This window comes from Hylobates moloch, unplaced genomic scaffold, assembly GCF_009828535.3.
Source record: "Hylobates moloch isolate HMO894 unplaced genomic scaffold, HMol_V3 SCAFFOLD_1, whole genome shotgun sequence".
Lineage (NCBI taxonomy): Eukaryota > Metazoa > Chordata > Mammalia > Primates > Hylobatidae > Hylobates > Hylobates moloch.
Window position 1 is genome coordinate 95,849,522 of NW_026652276.1, and position 21,482 is coordinate 95,871,003.

Consider the following 21,482-nt stretch of genomic DNA (forward strand, 5'->3'; position numbering starts at 1 on the left):
CCGGCTGAGACCACCATCTCCTATTAAAAGAAAAATTAGCAAGGTGTGGTGGCGTGCACCTGTGGTCCCACCTACTCAGAGGAGACTGAGGCAGGAGAACTGCTTAAACTTGGAAATTCGAGGAGGCTGCAGTGAGCTACAATCGCCACCGCACTCCAGACTGGGCAACAGAGCAAGACTCTGTCTCTTATAAATACAATAAAAATATTGATAGAAGGCTGGGCGTGGTGGCTCATGCCTGTAATCCCAACACTTTGGGAGGCTGAGGTGGGCAGATCACCTGAGGTTAGGAGTTCGAGACGACACTGGCCAACATGGCGAAACCTTGTCTCTACTAATAATACAAAAACGAGCCAGGCATGGTGGTGAGCGCCTGTAATCCCAGCTACTCGGGAGGCTGAGGCAAGAGAATCGCTTGAACCTGGGAGGCAGAGGTTTCAGTGAGCCGAGATCTCACCACTGTACTCCAGTCTGGGCAGTAGGACAGATTCTATCTTTAAAAAAAAAAAAAAGAATCTTCTATCTGTGAAATTGTGAAGAAGGAAAAAAACCTGTGCTAGTTTTGCTGTTGCACCTCAAGCTGTAAGTTACAGCCACAGGACCTGATGAGTGCTTATCTTAGAGGGTTTGATATTATCCGCAGTGGTTTTAGGCATCCACAGGGCTCCTTAGAACATACCCTCCGCAGCTAAGGGGGGAATACTGTATGAAAGTATATTTCAAACAAATTTTGGGCCAGGTGTGGTGGCTCACACCTGTAATTTCAACCTTTGGGAGGCTGAGGTGGGTGAACTCCTTGAGCCCAGGAGTTCAAGACGAGCCTAGGCAACATAGTGAGACCCTATCTCCACAAACAAATTTTTAAAATTAGCCAGGCAGGCTGGATGCAGTGGCTCATGCCTGTAATCCCAGCACTTTTAGAGGTCGAGGCGGGTGGATCACCTGAGTTCAGGAGTTTGAGACCAGCCTGGCCAACGTGGTGAAACCCTGCCTCTACTAAAAATACAAAAATTGGCCGGGTGTAGTGGCACATGCCTGTAATCCCAGCTACTTGGGAGGCTGAAGCAGGAGAATCGCTTGAACCCAGGAGGCAGACGTTGCAGTCAGATGAGATCACACCATTGCCCTCCAGCCGGGGTGACAAAGCGAGACTCCATCCCAAAAAAAAAAAAAAATTAGCCAGGCATGCTGGCACACATGTGTAGTCTCAGCTACTCCAGAGGCTGAGGTAGGAAGAGCACCTGAGCCTGGGAGGTGGAGGCTGCAGTGAGCCATGATTGCGCCACTGTATTCCAGCCTGGGCAACAGAGGGAGATCCTCTCTCAAAAAACAAACAAAAAACATTAACAGTGTCTGTTCTTGGGATGCTGGGATGTGGGGTGATTTTCCTCGGGTGTCTGAGCCTCTATTTGTCAACAATGAATCTGTTCTGTTCCAGGTTCCCACTACGTTATCAAAAGGCAGACATTGGGTGAGCCTCTGGTATTATAGCTGGATATAATAGCTGGGTATTCAGCTGTTCAGATGCCAGGAATTGGAAACCCTGGGCCTCCAACAAAAGGAACTCTTGGGAAAGGCCCAAAGAGTCAATGTAGCCCAGTGGTTAAGGAGCCAGAACCGAAGCTACAGCCCCAGTGTTCAAAGCCCAGCTCTATTGATCATTCGCTGCTATAACCTTGGTCAGATAACTATTTTTTTTTTTTTTTTTTTTGAGATGTAGTCTCACTCTGTCGCCCAGGCTAAAGTGCAGTGGCACAAACTCGGCAGTTCTCCTCCCTCCATTTCCGATAGGTGGGATACAGGACACCCACCATCCCACTAATGTTTTTTTTTTTTTTTTTGGTAGAGTCAGGTTTTCTCAAAACTCTTGGCCTCAAGGGATCCTCCCACCTCAAAGTGCTGGGATTGCAGGTGTGAGCCACCGCAGCCAGTCTGGTGCCTGTCCATATGTGAGCCACCTATAGAGAGCGGTTCATAGGAGGAACCCACTTCACACAGTCCTGCACGGTAAGTGTGCGAGGTGAAGGGATTAGAACATGTCTGGGCCTACTATGTGCTACTTGGTAGCATTATTATTTTATTTTTGGAGACAGAGTCTCACTCTTTCGCCCAGGTTGGAGTGCAGTGGCACAATCTCAGCTCACTGCAACCTCCGCCTCCTGGGCTCAAAAGATTCTCCTGCCTCAGCCTCCTGAGTAGCTGGGATTACAGGCACCTGCCACCATGCCTGGCTAATTTTTGTATTTTTAGTAGAGACAGGATTTCGTCATGTTGGCCAGGCTGGTCTCAAACTCCTGACCTCAAGTGATCCACCCACCTTGGCCTCCAAGTGCTGGGATTACAGGTGTGAGCCACCACACCTGGCTGGATCATTATTATTATTGTTACTAATTGTGACACCTGTTCTGCAAGGCCTTCAAAAACCTGAGATGGCCTCTGCCGCGAGGAGACAAGAACACAAATCCAAGGTGCCTATGATGGCTTACACTGGCCCCTTCCTTACTACTACCCCTTTGTCAGGAAATCAATGTGACTCCCATCTTTTTTGTGATTTTCTCCAGAATGTCACCGTTATTTGAGGGTTCCTCCTATATCAAGGGCTCAGGGTGGAGAGGTATTTTGACAGAATACCGTCAAAATCTAGCTGTTAAGTCTGAACACATCCAAAGAGGAGGAGAAAGCAACTGGCCATCAGCTTCCTAGTGGCCAGTGGAAAAAGGGTAACAGGCCCAATTATCATAAAGTTGTCTAAAAGCAAGTTTTCTTTTCTTTTTTTGAGATGGAGTCTTGCTGTGTCGCCTAGGCTGGTGTGCAGTGGCCAGATCTCAGCTCACTGCAACCTGTGCCTCCCGGGTTCACGCCATTCTCCTGCCTCAGCCTCCTGAGTAGCTGGGACTACAGGTGCCGACCACCATGCCCGGCTAATTTTTTGTATTTTTAGTAGAGATGGGGTTTCACCGTGTTAGCCACGATGGTCTCGATCTCGTGACCTTGTGATCCGCCCGCCTCGGCCTCCCAAAGTGCTGGGATTAGAGGCGTGAGCCATGGCGCCCGGCCTAAAAGCAAGTTTTCTTAATCTGGGGTGTTCATAGAGAGAATTTAGGAAATCTGTAAATGGGTAGGAAAGAAAATCCCACCTGCATTTTCACATTTTAACCTCTAAAAAAAATGGGGTTTTCCTTCAGGTGAGAGTGGAGGCCACAAACCACAAAAGTACCAGCAGCGCCGGTGACTTTGCCACCAACGGAAACCACAGAGTCTTGCAGCCCACAGTAGTTATTGCAGGGACCTTAAAACATCCTTTACATTGCTTCAGAAGTACAGCACTAGCCGGGTGCAGTGGCTCATGCCTGGAATCCCAGCACTTTGAGAGGCTGAGGCAGGAGAACAGTTTGAGACCAGCCTGGGCAACGCAGCAAGACCTTGTCTATACTTAAAATTTAAAAATCAGCTGGGCACGGTGGTATGCACCTGTAGTCCCAGCTACTCAGAAGGCTGAGGTGGGAGGAATGCTTGAGCCCAAGAGTTCAAGGTTGCAATGAGCCATGATCATAGCACTGTACTCCAGCCTGGGTGACAGAATGAGACTCTGTCTCTAAAACATAAAATAATAAAATTTTAAGTACGGCATTTACTAGACCCATTGGCAGATGTGTTTACTAATTAAATACATCCCTAAAGGAACATACAGATACCATATCACAGAAGGGTCTTTTCAATATTTTGATAACTGTGGTCACTATCACTGTCTTCCTTTGGGGTCCCAGGTATTTTATTCACTTTTTAAAGTCGTCTTCTGAGACAGAAGAGAGAGCAAGGATTTCTGTAAGAAATGGGTGGCCAAACATGGTGGCTTATGCTTGTAATCTCAGCATTTTGGGAGGTTGGGGCAGGAGAATCGCTAAAGGTCAGGAGTTCAAGATCAGCCCGGGAAACATAGCGAGAGCCCATCTCTACTAAAAATAAATTAGCCGGGTGCAGTGACATGTGCCTGAAGATCCAGCTATTTGGGAGGCTGAGGCAGGAGGACTGCTAGAGGCCAGGAGGTGAAGGCTGCAGAGAGCCATGCTCAGGCCATTGCACTCCAGCCTGGTGACAAAGCAAGATTTGACTCTTAAGAAACAAAGGAACAGGTGCCCAGCTCCTCCCGGGGCTAAGTCCTAGCAGGGGCTCCCGGCGGGCCTGCAGCCGAGTAGGTGGTTAACAGCGAATCTGCTTCCCTAGGCTGGGAGGGGAGAGGGCCCCTCCCTCATGGAACCCCAGGGACCCTTCTGCGGCCCCCACTCCCCGAGCGGCCCCTACCTTCCTGGCGTCCTTCCTGTCCTTTGCACGCCCGGCGTCCTTGCGCGGGCTCAGGGGGCCGCCCTTGGCGCAGCGGCCGGCCTTGGTGGCGGGCGCGGTGCTGGCGGGCGCAGGTGCAGCAGCCGAGGCGTCGTGCAGGAAGATGCGCTCGCTGCGGCGCCGCGTCCACAGGTCGTCGTCGCTGGCCTCAGGCCCCGCCTCAAAGCCAGGCTCCTTGGGGCCCCGCAGCTTCCGGGCCTTGCGCCCCTTCTCCACCGCCAGCTTGGCCTTGTCCGGGCTGCTGGGGCCGGGGCCGCGGGTGCCAGGCGTGGGTGTGGCCAGGGAGGGTCCCGGCTCCCCCAGCCCCTTCTTGGGCCGGAGCAGCCCCGCAGGCGACCGCTTGCGCACCTTGACCTCGCTCTCTGAGTCGGTGTACTCGAACTCTGTGCCTGAACGCGGGAGGAGGGTGTGCTGGTCACAGCCTCGTGGGGACCCCTTCCCTTCCACCAGCCCCATGGGCACCATTCCTCCCCCGCGGGCCCTCCCCGCCAATGGCAACACTTCTCCCCGTTTCCAGGAGGGGAAACTGAGGCCCAGAGGAGAAGGACTCACGGGGCCCACACCTGTTCCTACGCCTGTCCTCACCCGCCTCGGCTGCCCAGACGCTGCTCTCAGCCCCTCGGCCCATGGGCAGATCCTGGGCCCCTTGAGTGCCTCCAAAACCCCACGTGACTTGTGGAAACCCCAGAAGCCAGGGCAGCTGGGAGGGCCGGGCCCCACACCTGCAGGGCAGCAGCCCTCTAAGGCAGGCAGGTGGGGAAACCCGCAGAGAATCCCCAAGCCCCACTCGCCTTCTCTCCCCCGTTCTTGGTGCTGCCTGTCAGAGCTGGGTGGTCCCAGGAATCGTCCACTCCCACTGCCCTCTCTACACGACAGGGCCACCCCAACAGCCCTCCTCCCACCCCAGGCCCCACCCATTGCACAGCCAATGCCCTGCTCCCCTCTGTCCTGGATCCTGGGTCCCAGCTCCCGGGCTCCTTGAACACACAGCCTCTGAGCACAGCCACCCAGCACTCGCCCATCACCCACCATCCCCACTCATTCCCAGCTGCAAGCTTTGCTCTCTGCCATCCCCTCTGCACAGAGCACCAGCTCCCCCGAGCTCTCCTTGGAACAGCGCTAAGTCCTTCAGAAGGAGACCCACGCCACACCCCGGGAAGTCCTCTCTGGCCACACCTCTGTTGTCACTGGCAATGCCACACCTTAGCATTTCTGTCCATGCCCAGGTCCCAGCTTATCCCAGCCTGACCTGCCCCTGGGAAGCAGATCCGAGTTCTCTGGGATCTCCAGCTCAAGCCCCAGGTCAGAGCTGGTGTCCAGGAAGAGAGTGTGAGTGAGGCATAAACGGCACTGCTTCCCGGGACAGGGGCTCCAAGGTGCCTTCACTCAGGGATGCAATCTCTGTGACAGTCCCTTGTGTTAACAACCTCAGGGAGAGCCAGTGGGCTGCCTTAAATCCTCCAGCACAGAAGCCGCAAAGCCAAGGCCCAATCCCAGGCCTACTGACGCCGGGGGCAGCCGTGAGAGGCTTGCCCCGCACCGCACCGGTAGATGAAGCCACAGCAACAGGGGCTGGTGGGGGCTGCCCAGTGGGAAAAAGTCACCAGCAAAGTGTAATAATCCTATTAATTAACTTTCTTTTTTTTTTTTTTTTTGAGACGGAGTCTCGCTTTGTCGCCCAGGCTGGAGTGCAGTGGCACGATCTCGGCTCACTGCAAGCTCCGCCTCCCGGGTTCATGCCATTCTCCTGCCTCAGCCTCCTGAGTAGCTGGGACTACAGGTGCCCACTACCACGCCTGGCTACTTTTTTGGTATTTTTAGTAGTAGAGACGGGGTTTCACCATGTTAGGCAGGCTGGTCTCGAACTCCTGACCTTGTGATCTGCCCACCTCGGCCTCCCAAAGTGCTGGGATTACAGGCGTAATCATTAATCTTTTGCTAACAGACTTTCCAACTTTCCACTGTGCAAGGAGGCAGCAAGGGGCTTTTGAGGCTGATGTGGGTGCAGGCCACAGGCTGGAGAGCTCTGCTCTGGGTATGACAGAATGAGGTACCACCCGGTAACAGTCCGCCCAGAGATCCACTGGAACACCTGGCGTACATAATCCTTCACAGGCCCATTGTGTATGGTGCAGGGAGGGACAGTGGACAGAGATGAGGCTCAAGCAGAAGGCGGAGAGTGAAGTCACAGGAGGCAGATCTCCCTGCACCCTCTACCCTGGCATCAGACATGGTCTTCTTGGCACACACAGCAGGGAAGGTGGGGCCCACATAGAAAAGAAATAGAGTCCTTCTGACCTCAGCACCAGGAAAGAGAAGTCTAGAAACTGGCAACAAAGAAGAGAATAGAAAGGGAGCCAGAGGCCGGGCGCGGGGGCTCACACCTGCAATCCCAGCCCTTTGGGAGGTCAAGGCGGGTGGATCACCTGAGGTCAGGAGTTCAAGACCATCCTGGCTAACATGGTGAGAAACCTGTCTCTGCTAAAAATACAAAAATTAGCCGGGCATGGTGGCGGGTGCCTGTAGTCCCAGCTACTCGGGAGGCTGAGGCAGGAGAATCACTTGAACCCGGAGGTGGAGGTTGCAGTGAGCAGAGATTGCACCACTGCACTACAGCCTGGGCCACAGAGTGAGAATCTGTCTCAGAAAAAAAAAAAAAATTTGGCCAGGCGCAGTGGCTCACACCTGTAATCTCAGCACTTTGGGAGGCCAAGGTGGGCAGATCACAAGGTCAGGAGTTCAGGACCAGCCTGGCCAATATGGTGAAACCATATCTCTGATAAAAATACAAAAATTAGCCAGGCATGGTGGTGCGCACTGTAGTCCCAGCTACTCAAGAGGCTGAGGCAGGAAACTGCCTGAACCCACGAGACAGAGGTTGCAGTGACCCGAGATCGCGCCACTGCACTCCAGTCTCGGTGACAGAGTGAGACTCTGTCTCAAAAAAAAAAAAAAAAAATTAGAAAGGGAGCCAGAGAGGGGTCCCCATGCTCTCTCTCCCCCCTGCCCATGTCTCTGAATGGCCCTGAAACTACCTACACACAGAACAGATTCCAAGCAGCCCAGGGCTCAGTAAAAAGTGATTTGAACAGAGGCCAGAGACACCACCTAAGAAACTGGACTTCAAGCCCCACCAAGGAAATATCTGCTAAAACAAAGGAGAAAATATTCACTGGGGGAAAAAAAAAAAAAAAAAGACATTCTGACTCTCCACAACCTCAGCCCCACAATGTCCAAGACACAATCCAAAATTACTACATAAGGCCAGGCACGGTGGCTCACACCTATAAATCCCAGCACTTTGGGGGGCCAAGGCGGGCAGATCACTTGAGGTGAGGAGTTCGAGACCAGCCTGGCCAACATGGCAAAACCCCGTCTCTACAAAAAATACAAAAATTATCTGGGCGTGGTGGCATGCATCTGTAATTCCAGCTACTTGGGAAGCTGAGGCACAAGAATTACTTGAACCCAGGAGGCGGAGGTTGCAGTGAGCAGAGATCACACCACTGCTCTCCAGCCTGGGCGACAGAGCGAGACTCTGTCTCAAAAAAAAGAAAAAAAATTACTAGACAAATGAAGAACCAAGAAAATGCATCACATTCCAGAAAGAAAAGAAAACCAACTGAACCTGACCCTGAGATGAACCACATGTTGGAACAAACAGCCAAGGATTCTGAAATCCTCAAAGAAGTGAAATAAAACTTGTTTTTAATGCAACTTGTTTTCAGTGCATGAAAATTTCACCAGAGAAATAGGAAGGACTAAAAGAAACAACAGAAAAGAACCAAATGAACCAAATGCAAGTATAGAACTGGCTAGGCACAGTGGCTCACACCTGTAATCCCGTAACTTTGGGAGGCTGAGGTGGGAGGATCCCTTGAGGTCAGGAGTTCAAGACCACCCTGGGCAACATAGCGAGACTCTGTCTCTACAAAAAATACAATAATTAGCCAGTCATGGTGGCACGCACCTGTGGTCCCAGCTACTCAGGAGGCAGAGGTGGGAGGATCACCTGAGCCCAGGAGGTTGAGGCTTCAGTGAGCCATGATTGTGCCACTGCATTCCAGCCTGGGTGACAGAGCAAGACCCTGTCCCAAACAACACAAAGAAATTATAAAACTGAGAAGTATAATTTCAGAAATAAAAAATCTATGGAGGGGATCTAAGAGCTGAATGGATATGATTAAGAGAAAAGTAAGTGAGTGAGTTTATGAGTTTGGGTGTGGGGGAACCAGCCTCAGAGACCTGTCAGATAACAAATGGTCAAATGTATGTTAAACAGGAAAAGAAAGAACAAGAAAAAATGCTTGAATATTTGCTTTTCCTCAATAGCTGAAATCTTCCCAAATTTGATGACAAACAGAAACTTGCAGATGTTGGGTGTCAGATAAACACCAAGCAAAATAAACACAAACAAATCCGCCATGAGGCACGCCACAGTCAAAGGGCTGACAAAGATAAACACGAACCCCCACGAACAACAAGAAAAATGTAGCTTATCACTTCCAAAACAATCGTTTGATTAATGGCTAATTTCTCATTAGAAACCAGAGGCCAGAAGACAGCAGAATATCTTCTAAGGGCTCAAAGAAAAAAAAAAAAAACTATAAACCCAAAATTCTATATCCAGTAAAAACATCACTCAAGAATGAAGGTGAAATAGAAACATTTTCAGATAAAAGAACGCTAAGAGGCCAGGTGTGATGGCTCACACCTGTAATCCCAACTACTCAGGAGGCTGAGGCAGGAGAATCACTTGAACCCAGAAGGCAGAGGTTGCAGTAAGTTAAGATCGCGCCATTGCACTCCAGCCTGGGTGACAGAGACTGTCTCAAAAAAAAAAAAAAAAGAACACCAAGAAAATTCCTCACCAGCAGCTCTACAAGACAAAACTGCTAAATGAAGTTCTTTGGGCTGAAACTACAGGAAAACTGGAATCCTCAGACAAGAATGAAAAGCAACAGAAATAATAAATATCTGAATAAATACAAAAGACTTTGTTCACTTTTCCGCTTAATTTCCTTATAAGCCATTTAAATGATTAAAACTAAGTTTGTGGCCAGGTGCGGTAGCTCATGCCTACAATCCCAGCACTTTGGGAGGCTGAGGCGAGTGGATCATGAGCTCAGGAGTTCAAGACCACCTGGCCAAGATGGTGAAACCCCGTCTCTACTAAAAATACAAAAATTGGCCAGGCGAGGTGCCAGGAGCCTGTAATCCTAGCTACTTGGGAGGCTGAGGCAGGAGAATCGCTTGAACCCAGGAGACAGAGTTTGCAGTGAGCCAAGATCACGCTACTGCACTCCAGCCTGGATGACAGAGTAAGACTCCGTCTCAAAACAAAAAAAAACTAAGTATGTAACATTGTCTTCAGGAGTTGATATCATGTGAAAAAGTATTACATATAATATAAAATATGAGGTATGATATGGACTTACAAAGTTGCAAGATTTCTGGATTTTATGTGAGAAAAACATGGTAAGTGGATGTAAAAAGGAATGTATATTGTTATCTCTATTTTCTATTTTTAAAAATGACAAAATGATACTGAGAAAGCTAACAGGAAAATTAAAATGGAATTCTTAAACATATTCAAATAAATTTGTTTGAAAGGCAGCAAAGGAGAACCAAAAATTAGACAAAAAACTAAAGACTAAGACACTAATAAATTGAAAGGCAAAGCATGAAAAAGGTATACCATGCCAACAGTAACCAAGAGAGCTGGCGTGGCTATACTAATAAGAAACGAAATAGACTTTTTTTTTTTTTTTTTTTTTTTTTTTTTTTTTTTTTTTTTTTTTTTTTTTTTTTTTTTGAGACTTAGTCTCGCTCTGTCGCCCAGGCTGGAGTGCAGTGGCGCAATCTCGGCTCACTGCAAGCTCCGCCTCCCGGGTTCACGCCATTCTCCTGCCTCAGCCTCTCCGAGTAGCTGGGACTACAGGCGCCCGCCACCACGCCCGGCTAATTTTTTTTTTGTATTTTTAGTAGAGACGGGGTTTCACCGTGGTCTCGATCTCCTGACCTCGTGATCTGCCCGCCTCGGTCTCCCAAAGTGCTGGGATTACAAGCATGAGCCACCGCGCCCGGCACGAAATAGACTTTTTAAGACAAAAATTGTTACTAGCAACAAAGAACATTCTAAAATGATAAAAGGGGCTGGGCGTGGTGGCTCAGGCCTGTAATCCCAGCACTTTGGGAGGCCAAAGTGGGCAGATCATCTGAGGTCAGGACCAGCCTGGGCAACAGGCAGAGGTTGCAGTGAGCTGAGATTGTGTCACTGCACTCCAGCCTGGGCAACACTGCACGTAAAAAAAAAAAAAAAAAAAAAAAGAGTTGGGCGCAGTGGCTCACGCCTGTAATCCCAGCATCTTGGGAGGCCAAGGCAGGCAGATCACCTGAGGTCGGGAGTTTGAGACCAGCCTGACCAACATGGAGAAACCCCGTCTATACTAAAAATACAAAATTAGCCAGGCATGGTGGCACATGCCTGCAATCCCAGCTACTTGGGAGGCTGAAGCAGGAGAATCACTTGAACCCGGGAGGCGGAGGTTGTGGTGAGCCGAGATCATGCCGTTGCACTCCAGCCTGGGCAACAAGAGCGAAACTCCATCTCAAAAGGAAAAAAAAAGGCATTCTGGCTCTCCACAACCTCAGCCCCACAACGTCCAAGACACACAATCCAAAATTACTAGACAAGGCCAGGCACAATGGCTCACACCTGTAGTCCCAGCACTTTGGGAGGCCAATGAAGGCAGATCACTTGAGATCAGGAGTTCAAGACCAGACTGGGCAACAGAGCGAGACCTCTTCTCTACAAAAAATTGCAATTGTTTTAGGGCTCCGTGAACAGTGCCCATATAAGATGGGAAACTTCACCAGCACATGTGTTTTTTTGTTTCTTCTTTTTTTTTTTTTTTTGAGATGGAGTCTCACTCTATTGCCCAGGCTGAAGTGCGGTGGTGCAGTCTCGGCTCACTGCAACCTCCGCCTCCCAGGCTCAAGCTATTCTCATGCCACAGCCTCCCAAGTAGCTGGGATTACAGGTGTCCACAACCACACCTGGCTAGCTTTTATATTTTTAGTACAGATGGGCTTTCACCATGTTGGCCAGGCTGGTCTCAAACTCCTGACCTCTGATGGTCCATCTGCCTCGGCCTCCCAAAGTGCTGGGATTACAGGCGTGAGCTATCATGCCTGGCCAATGTGCGTGTTCTCTTTTTTTTTTCAACAGTGTCGCTCTTGTCACCCAGGATGGAGTGCAGTGCAATGGCCCAATCTGCTCACTGCAAACTCCGCCTCCCAGGTTCAAGCGATTCTCCTGTCTCAGCCTCCAGAGTAGTTGGGATTACAGGCGCCCGCCACCACACCTGGATAATTTTTGTATTTTTAGTAGAGATGGGGTTTCACCATGTTAGTCAGGCTGGTCTCGAACTCCTGACCTCAAGTGATCCGCCCACCTCGGCCTCCCAAAGTGCTGGGATTACAGGCGTGAGCCACCACACCTGGCCGTATGTTCTTTATATAGCAAGGAAGAAAAAAAAAAGTGTGTGTTGACTGCTCCACCAACCGGCCTTCCTCATCTCTCTCCCTCTCCTTGGGCCTCCCTATTCCCTAAAGCACAACAATACTGAAATTAGGTCAATTAATAATCCTACAGTGGCCTCTAAATGTTCAAGTGAATTGAAGAGTCACACGTCTCTCACTTTAAATCGAAAGCTAGAAATGATTAAACTTAGTGAGGAAGGCTTAAGCCAGTCAAAAGCCAAGATAGCCTAGAAGCAAGGCCTCTTGTGCCAAACAGCCAGGCTGTGAATGCAAAGAAAAAGTTCTTGAAGGAAATTTAAAGTGCTCTGGTGAACACACAAATAAGAAAGTGAAACAGGTTCATTGCTGACATAGAGAAAGTCTGAGTGATCTGGAGAGAAGATCAAACCACCCTCAATATTCCTTTAAGCCAAGCCAAATCCTCATCCACAGCAAGGCCCCAACTCTCTTCAATTCTGTGAAGGCTGAGAGAGGTGAGGAAGCTGCAAAAGAAAAGTTTGAAGCCAGCAGAGATTGTCTCATGAGGTGTAAGGAAAGAAGCTGTCAGTGAGGCACGGTGGCACACGCCTGTCATCCCAGCACTTTGGGAGGCCGAGGAGGGAGGATCATTTGACGTCAGGAGTTCCAGACCAGCTTGGCCAACATGGTGAAACCCCATCTCTACTAAAAAAAAATACAAAAATTAGCCAGGCCTGGTGGCAGGTGCCTGTAATCCCAGCTACTTGGGAGGCTGAGGCAGGAGAATCACTTGAACCCGGGAGGCAGAGGTTGCAGTGAACTGAGATTGCACCACTACATTCCAGCCTGGGTAACAGAGTGAGACTCCATCTCAGAGAAAAAAAAAAAAGAAAAGGAAAGAAGCTGTCTCCATAACATAAAAACACAAGGATACGCAGCCAGTGTCGATAGAGAAGCTGCAGTGAGTTCTCCAGAAAATCCAGCTAAGGTCACTGATTAAAGTGGCTACACCAACCAATGGATTTGCAATGTGGACAAAACAGCCTTCTAAGTAGATGCCATCTAAGGCTTTCATAGCTACAGAGGAGAAGTCAGTGCCTGTTTTCAAAGCTTCAAAGGACAGCCTGACTCTCGCTGGGGGCTAATGCAGCTGGGAACTTTAAGTTGAAGCCAATGCTCATTTACCATTCTGAAAACCCCGGGGTCCTTAAGAATAATGCTAAATCTCCTCTGTCAGGGCTCTACCAGTGGAACAACAGGCCAGGCGCAGTGGCTCACGCCTGTAATCCCAGCACTTTGGGAGGCTGAGGCAGGCGGATCATGAGGTCAGGAGATCCAGACCATCCTGGCTAACACGGTGAAACCCCGTCTCTATTAAAAATACAAAAATAATTAGCCGGGCGTGGTGGCAGGCGCCTGTAGTCCCAGCTACTTGGGAGGCTGAGGCAGGAGAATGGCGTGAACCCAGGAGGCAGAGCTTGCAGTGAGCCGAGATCGTGCCACTGCACTCCAGCTTGGGCGACAAAGTGAGACTCCATCCCAAAAAAAAAAAAAAAAAGATGTTGAATCACCTCTGCCACTGCTCTATCAATGGAACAGCAGACCAGGCGTGGTGGCTCACACCTGTAATCCCAGCACTTTGGGAGGCCAAGGCAGGAGGATTGTTTGAGGTCAGGAGTTCGAGACCAGCCTGGCCAACATGGTGAAACCCCGTTTCTACCAAAAATACAAAAATCAGCCACATGTGGTGGTACACGCCTGTAATCCCAGCTACTCAGGAGGCTGAGGCAGGAGAATGGCTTGAACCCGGGAGGCGGAGGTTGCAGTGAACCAAGATCGCACCACCGCACTCCAGCCTGGCAACAGAGCAAGACTCTGTCTCAAAAAAAATAAAGGGAACAACAAAGCCTTGGTAACAGCACCTCAGTTCACAGCATGATTTACTGAATATTTTAAGCCTGCTGTTGAGACCTATTGTTCAGGAAAAAAATTCCTTTCAAAATATTACTGCTCATTGACAATGTACCTTGTCACCCGAGAGCTCTGAGGGAGACATACAAGGAGGTGAATGTTGGTTCCATGCCTGCTAGCACAGCGCCCATTCTGTAGCCCATAGATCAAGGAGTAATTTTGACTTTCAAGTCTCATTATTTAAGGAATATAATTTGTAAGGCTACAGCTGCCATGGATGATGATTCCTCTGATGGATCTGGGCAAAGTAAATGGAAAACCTTCTGGAAAGAATTCACTATTCTCAGCCGGGTGCAGTGGCTCACGTCTGTAACCCCAGCACTTTGGGAGGCCGAGGCAGGTGGATCATTTGAGGCCAGGAGTTTCAGACCAGCCTCGCCGACGTGGTGAAACCCTGTCTCTACTAAAAATACAAAAATTAGCTGGGTGTGGTGGCGGGCGCTTGTAATCCCAGCTACTCAGGAGGCTGAGGCACAAGAAATGCTTGAACTGGGGAGGCGGAGGTTGCAGTGAGCCGAGATTGCACCACTGCATTCCAGCCTGGGCGACACAGCAAGACTCAGTCTCAAAAAAAGAAGTTGATTCCAACCCTCGTGGACAACTATGAAAGGCTCAAGACTTCACTGGAGGAAGTTACTTCAGACGTGGTAGAAACAGCAAGAGAACTCAAGTTAGAGTGGAGCCTGGAGATGGGACTGAATTACTGCAATGTCATGAGACATTTGAAAAGATGAGGAGCTGCTTTTTATGGAGGAGCAAAGAAAGTAGTTTCTTGAGATGGCATCTACTCCTGGTGAAGATGCTGTGAACACTGTTGAAATGACAAAGGATTTAGAATATTGCATAAGCTTAGCTGATAAAGCAGCAGCAAGGTTTGAGAGGACTGCCTCCAATGTTGAAAGAAGTTCTGTAGGTAAAACACTATCAAACAGTATTGCATGTTACAGAGAAATCTGTCTCGAAAGAGTCAGTCGATGCGGCAAACTTCACTGTTGTCTTATTTGAAGAAACTGCCACAGCCACCCCAACCTTCAGCAACCACCACCCTGATCAGTCAGCAGCCACCAACATCGAGGCAAGACCCTCCATCAGCAAACAGATTACAACTCACTAAAGGCTCCGATGATCGTTAGCATTTTCAGCAATAAACTTTTTAAATTAAGATATGTACAATGTTTTCTTAGACATAATGCTATTACAGCCAGGCGCAGTGGCTCACGCCTGGAATCCCAGCACTTTGGGAGGCTGAGGCGGGCAGATCACCTGAGGTCAGGAGTTCAAGACCAGCCTGGCCAAGATGGGGAAACCCTGTCTCTATTAAAAATACAAAAATTAGCCAGGCGTGGTGGTGTGTGCTTATAATCCCAGCTACTTGGGAGGCTGAGGCAGGAGAATCACTTGAACTCAGGAGGTGGAGATTGCAGTGAGCAGAGATCACGCCACTACACTTCAGCCTGGGTGACAAAGCGAAACTGTATCTCAAAAAAAAAAAAAAAAAAAAACATAATACTATTGCACACTTAAGAGACTACAGGATAGTGTAAACATATGCTTTTGGTTTGGTCTTTTATTTTTGAGACAGGGTGTCATTCTCTTGCCTAGGCTTCAGTGCAGTGGCGCAATCTCGGCTCACTGCAGCCTCAACCTCCCAAGCTCCAGGGATCCTATTGCATCAGCCTCCCAAGTAGCTGGGACCAGAGGCACGTGCTACCATGCCTGGCTAATTTTTCTGTTTATTTTCTGTAGAGATGGAGTCTCGCTCTGTTGCCCAGGCTGGTCTTGAACTACTGAGCTCAAGCAATCTTCCTGCCTTGGCCTCCCAAAGTGCCGGGATTGTAGGTGTGAGCCACCATGCATGGCCAATAACCTATTTTTTAATTAAGGTATGTACACTGTTTTCTCAGACATAATGCTACTGCACACTTAATAGGCAACAGTATAGTTTATTTTTTTATTTTTTTTTATTATTTTATTTTATTTTATTTTTTTATTATACTTTAGGGTTTTAGGGTACATGTGCACAATGTGCAGGTTTGTTACATATGTATCCATGTGCCATGTTGATTTCCTGCACCCATTAACTCGTCATTTAGCATTAGGTGTATCTCCTAATGCTGTCCCTCCCCCCTCCCCCCTATTTTTTTATTTTTATTTTTTTTGAGACAGAGTCTCGCTCTGTCGCCCAGGCTGGAGTGCAGTGGCGCAATCTCGGCTCACTGCAAGCTCCGCCTCCTGGGTTCACGCCATTCTCCTGCCTCAGCCTCTCCGAGTAGCTGGGACTACAGGCGCCCGCCACCACGCCCGGCTAATTTTTTGTATTTTTAGTAGAGACGGGGTTTCACCGTGGTCTCAATCTCCTGACCTCGTGATCCGCCCGCCTCAGCCTCCCAAAGTGCTGGGATTACAAGCGTGAGCCACCGCGCCCGGCCTAACAGTATAGTTTAAACATAACTTTTACATGCACTGGGAAACCAAAACATTCATGTGACTTGCTTTACTGTGATACTCGCTTTATGGTTTGGAAATAATCCTGCAGTATCTCCAAGACATGCCTGTGTAGCCAAAGGAATGAGAAGGAAGAAAATAACAAAGAGTAGAAACCAGTGAAACTGATCACATCTAGCCAGACTGGCCAAGAAATAGAGTAAGAAGAAACAATCTGTATCAGCAATGAAAAAGGAGACATCACTACAGACCCTTCAGACAGTCAATGTAGAATAAAGGAATAATTTGGACCATATGCCAATACCTTGGACGGTCTGGGTAAAATGGATGTTTGGGGCTGTATTAACAGCAAGTGTAAATGCCTGAGGGTACTAGCCCGGCTGGTGCATTTAGGGGCTGTGGACAGGATAATGTTGTCTAAGCAGTCAGAATCTGATGGTGGTGGATCAGACAGGTAGCACTGATCAGAGGGCAGCAGGAAGCCATTCGGAGGTTCTGGGCCGAAGAGTGGTCTGGCCAAGTGTGCACTCTGAAGACGCCCTCCAGCTGCTTCTGTATGAAGAATACCTAAGAATAGGTAGCCTTGTAGGGGGCCCTGGTGCCTCTTTCCAGGAGAGCCAGGCCTGGAGCCCAGCAAACAATGGCAGGGCATGAGAGGGAGGAGGGGGAAGGCAGGGCCTGGAGCCTGGCGTGGGTGCCACAAATGGAGTTCCAGGAGACACTGGAGGTCAGGGGTGGGGCTTTGCTCCACAAACCTGCAGAGAGCATGAAGCCAGGGGCAGCTGGGGGGCCTTCGGGGGCAGCGATACCTGCTTTCCTGTCCCAGCCCCCGCCAGGAGGGCCTCATACCTACCCCCACTGAGGCTCAGAAAAGGACGCCTGGGGGGTCAGAAGGACCCTCCCCTGCTGGGGCCAGGGGAACTCAGAGCCTGAACACACGCATAACCATCTCAATCTCCGGCACCGACCCCAGTTGCAGGTGAGCTGCGTCCCTGTTGGGGCACTCAGCCCGGTGAGAACAGGGAGAGCCCACGAGAGGGTCCCAAGAAGGCAGGGTCCTGACACAGGGAAACAATCAGAGATGCAGAGACCAGAAAGACATGGACCGGGGCAAACCCCAGCTGCCTGCCCAAGCGTGAGTGCCTGCTGCCTCGGTTTACCTATCTGGATTGTGGGCAAGTTGAAGAGAGCCTGGTGCCTGCCCACCCCACCTGACTCCTCCAGGCTCAAGCCCAGGCCGAATGAGGCCTGTCCCACCTGCTCTCCCACGGCACAGACCGCACCCCCACCATCCCACAAAGCCTGAACGAGACGGGCTCTCTCTTCTTCCTACTGCGACATGGCTGTTCCTTCCCCTGCACCCGTGTCTCAGCTAACCCCACGTCTTTCTCACGGGCCAGACTGGGTGTGACCAACCTGGAGTGGCCCCCGCAAACCCCAGGCTGGGTCAGGGGCCTCCATGGAGCTCCCGCAGCCCCCCAAGTGCCCAAAACAGGGCCATGTTTGCTGGGAGCATGAGACTGAAGGAGGTCACCCTTCGCAAGGCAAGAAGTTCCCTCCGTAGAGATGGCAGGCCGGGGCCCCTGTCACCAGCATCCCTGATCAGGACGGGGCTGGCCTACGAGGCTGGGGTTCTGCCCATTCCCAGCTCTGCACCTGCATCTCTGAGCCTCAGTTTCCTCACCTGTGGGATGGGGCGATGGCATCCGCCCCCACCCCCCCACCCCCACCGCAGCCCGCCTGCTGCCACTCACCCAGCAGGCTCTGCCGCTCCTCTTTCTTCCGGGCCTTCTGCTTGGCCTCCAGCTGTACCACAGACAGGGATGGGCCCACGGTGGGGCTGGGGAGGGCGCTGGCGGCGAAGCGTGCTAGCAGGCCCAGCCCACTCTCCTCCAGGCCTGGCGACAGGGCCCGCTCCCGGGCACCCAGCCTATAGCTGCCACCGCTGGCCTCGTCCTCCTCCTCGAGCTCCTCCTCCTCGTCCTCCTCCTCCGAGCTCTCATCTGGCGTGCAGAAAACAGGGACCGAGTCAGAGCCCTGGCCTTGGCGAGGGCCACCCCCCACCGCCCCCTGGGCTCCAGCCTAGCCCCTCAGTCCTCAGCAGGGGGCCGCTGGGGGTGGATGCAGACCCAGCCCACGGGTTCCCCCCACCCGATGGCCCAATGCCCCCAGCCAGCTGAGCCCAACGCGGGCATCCCAGAAAGCCCGGAGGTGGGCAGCGGCCTTGTGTGTCAGGGTGGGCTTCTCTGTGAGGGGCACCAACATGCACCTGTGCTGTGGCAGGGGCCAGACACACGGACAAGGACTGGAGACAGCGTTCTCCACGGTCACACGCGCACACGCCCCAACACACGACACAGAGGCAGGAGAAGGAAAGAGGAAGCGGAGGGAGGTGAGCAGGGAAGAGGGCCCTGGGGACTCAGGCTAGGGGTTGTGGGCACAGGTGCCCGCGGCAGCTTCGCCAGCTGAGTCCTGGGGGCTGGCGGCAGGAGAAGGTGGAGTTCGGACTCTTCCTGGGGGCCAGGGGACCCCCCATGGTTTCAGCCCTGAGAAGGGATCTGGAGTCTAAAGTTGACTCCTGGCATCGCTTGAATCTGGGAGGCAGAGATTGCAGTGAGCCGAGATCACGCCACTGCACTCCAGCCTGGGTGACAAGAGTGAGACTCGGTCTCAAAAAACTAAAATAAAATAAAATTGGCTCCTGGCTGGGCACACTGGCTCATGCCTGTAATCCCAACACTTTGGGAGGCTGAGATGGTAGGATCACTTGAGCCCAGGAGTTCCAGACCAGTCTGGGCAAAACAGAGAGTCCCCGTGTCTAATTGTTTAGAAAAATTAATTAAAAAAAATTAAGTTGACTCCTAGCAACTCCCCCATTCTGGGGAGGCTGGGCAAGTCCTTGGCCCTCTCTGAGCCTCTATTTTCTCACCTGCAGCAAGGGGTGACCCTCCCAGCCCACTGGCTCAGCCAAGGGCAGGGTCCAAAGAGAATCATTTGCATGGAGGAGAAAGCGATTTGCAAGCTTAAAGACAATCAAACAGAAACAGGGCCACCCCCGTGACTTGCAGGCAGGAACTGTGCTGTCCTCATGCCCAGGGAGCTAAAGCTAGCTGTGACTCCTCACTCATGGGATGCCCAGAAAGGGAAGGGGTAGACTGAGGCCCAATGGGGTTAAGCACTCGGGCAGTAGAAGAGCAGGCTCGAACCCAGAGCTGGCAGACTGTCTAAAGAAGCCCCAGGGCTGGGCAAGGTGGCTCACTCCTCTAATCCCAGCCCTCTGAGAGGCTGAGGCGGGAAGACCTCTTGAGGCTAGGAGTTCAAGACCAGCCTGGGCGACAGAGCAAACCTTGTCTCTACAAAAAAAAAATTTTTTTTTTGTTTTGACAGTCTCGCTCTGTCACCCAGGCTGGAGTGCAATGGCGCAATCTCAGCTCACTGCAAGCCCCACCTCCCGGGTTCACGCCATTCTCCTGCCTCAGCCTCCCGAGTAGTGGGACTACAGGCGCCCACCACCACACCAGGCCAATTTTTTTTTTTTTTTGTATTTTTAGTAGAGACGGGGTTTCACCATGTTAGCCAGGATGGTCTCCATCTCCTGACCTCTGCCCACCTCAGCCTCCCAAAGTGCTGGGATTACAGGCATGAGCCACCACGCCCAGCGCCCCCGCAAAATTTTAAAATTAGCCAGGCGTGGTGGCTTACACCTGCAGTCCTGGCAACTCCAGAGGCAGAAGCGGGAGGATCGCTTGAGTTCAGGAGGCCAAGGCTGCAGTGAGTTATGGTGGCACCACTGCAGTCCAGCATGGGTGACAGAGCGAGACCCTGTCTCAAAAATAAATAGGCCAGCGTGGTGGCTTACGCCTGTAATCCCAACGCTTTGGGAGGCCGAGGCATGTGGATCACAATGTCAGGAGTTCGAGACCAGCCTGGCCAACCTGGTGAAACCCCGTCTCTACTAAAAATACAAAAATTAACCGGGTGCAGTGGCAGGCACCTGTAATCCCAGCTACTCAGGAGGCTGAGGCAGAAGAATCCTTTGAACCCCAGAGGCAGAGGCTACAATAAGTCACGATTGCACCACTGCACTCCAGCCTGGGTGACAGAGCGAGACTTCATCTCAAAAAATAATAATAAAAACTTTAAAAAAACAAAGAAGCCCCAGCCTGTCTCTCTGGTCGGTGACTTAAGATAAGCTTCATCCAGTAATCTTCCCTGCCTGCCTGAGAGTCTGCAGTCCCCAGAGTCCGGCCCAGCCTCTCAGGACAAAGGCAGCTGGCAGACAGGAGGCTCACTGCACACAAACCAAAACCCCCCCCACCAAAAAGAGAGACTGTCTTGAGGCAGAGACTTGCTTCCAAGGACAGGCAGGTGGGAGGCCTCAGAGAGCAAACTCTGCCCTGAGATGCCACATCCAAAGTGCCACCCACAAGCAGGTGACAGGGGTGCCCATCTGCCTCGTGGACCAGAGTGCTGGGAGCGGGAAGGTGACTCTGGGGGCCGCAGGGCTGGAAGGTGGCCCCTTCCAGCAAGATGAGGCAGACACCAGACCCCCTCTCTCCAGGGCGGGAAGCAGTCTAGGCTCGGATAGACGGACGGGGAAGACGGACAGCCAACTCCACGGTCTCCTGCCAACGCCCCAAGCCGCCTGCTTGCTTAAGCAACTTGTGGCCAAAAGTGGTGGCCCCAGGGGTGCCAATGAGGGCAGAGGTTCTGTCTACTCATGTGTTGGAGAGAGCCCGGATTTCTGCTGGGCCACCTCACAGAGGAAGGCCGTGACAGTGATGAGTCTGAGGAGTCCGCAGAGGGGTAGAGGGAGGGAGGGAGGGAGGGAGGAGCCAGAGGGAGAGGGAGGAGGTTTGTTAAGAGGGTGAAAGGGGAGACTGGCCCCCAGAGCGATGGATGAAGCAGGCTGGAGAGGCCAGCCGGGCAGGCGGGGGCAGGCAGGCAGGCAGTGCACACTTGCGATCATTCACATTGCAGGCGTCACATGGCTCTGTCTCCGCCCCAGTGGGCCACAGCGGCAAAGCAGGCTAAGTGTAGGCAGACTTTCGACAGCGCCTGGGTCCCCCACATCAGGTCTCCCTGGGGTGGGCCAATTTGAGCAGGGTGGTGGGCGGCGGCCTGGTTGGGGGGTGGGGCGGAGGGGGGTTGGACGTGAGGCCAGGGATCTTCCCTTCTAGCCACTCAGGTGTGCAGACTCCAGAATCTTTCCCATCCAGAGG

General features: G+C 51.5%; 1 protein-coding gene and 1 pseudogene across 5 annotated transcripts in view; one reads left to right on the forward strand and one right to left on the reverse strand.

Annotated features, from left to right (window-relative positions):
• The window catches only part of TNRC18 (trinucleotide repeat containing 18), a 118,763-nt gene that overhangs the window by 20,931 nt on the left and 76,350 nt on the right, over positions 1 to 21,482 (reverse strand). For all 5 annotated transcript variants that reach the window (XM_058442427.1, XM_058442418.1, XM_058442422.1 and 2 more), the window contains 2 exons: positions 18,015 to 18,263; positions 4,303 to 4,730 (listed from right to left, as the gene is read on the reverse strand). In XM_058442427.1, the coding sequence (XP_058298410.1) occupies positions 4,303 to 4,730; positions 18,015 to 18,263 (677 nt within the window). The remainder of the gene's footprint in view (positions 1 to 4,302; positions 4,731 to 18,014; positions 18,264 to 21,482) is intronic.
• Positions 10,025 to 14,959, forward strand: LOC131383923 (tigger transposable element-derived protein 1-like; annotated as a pseudogene).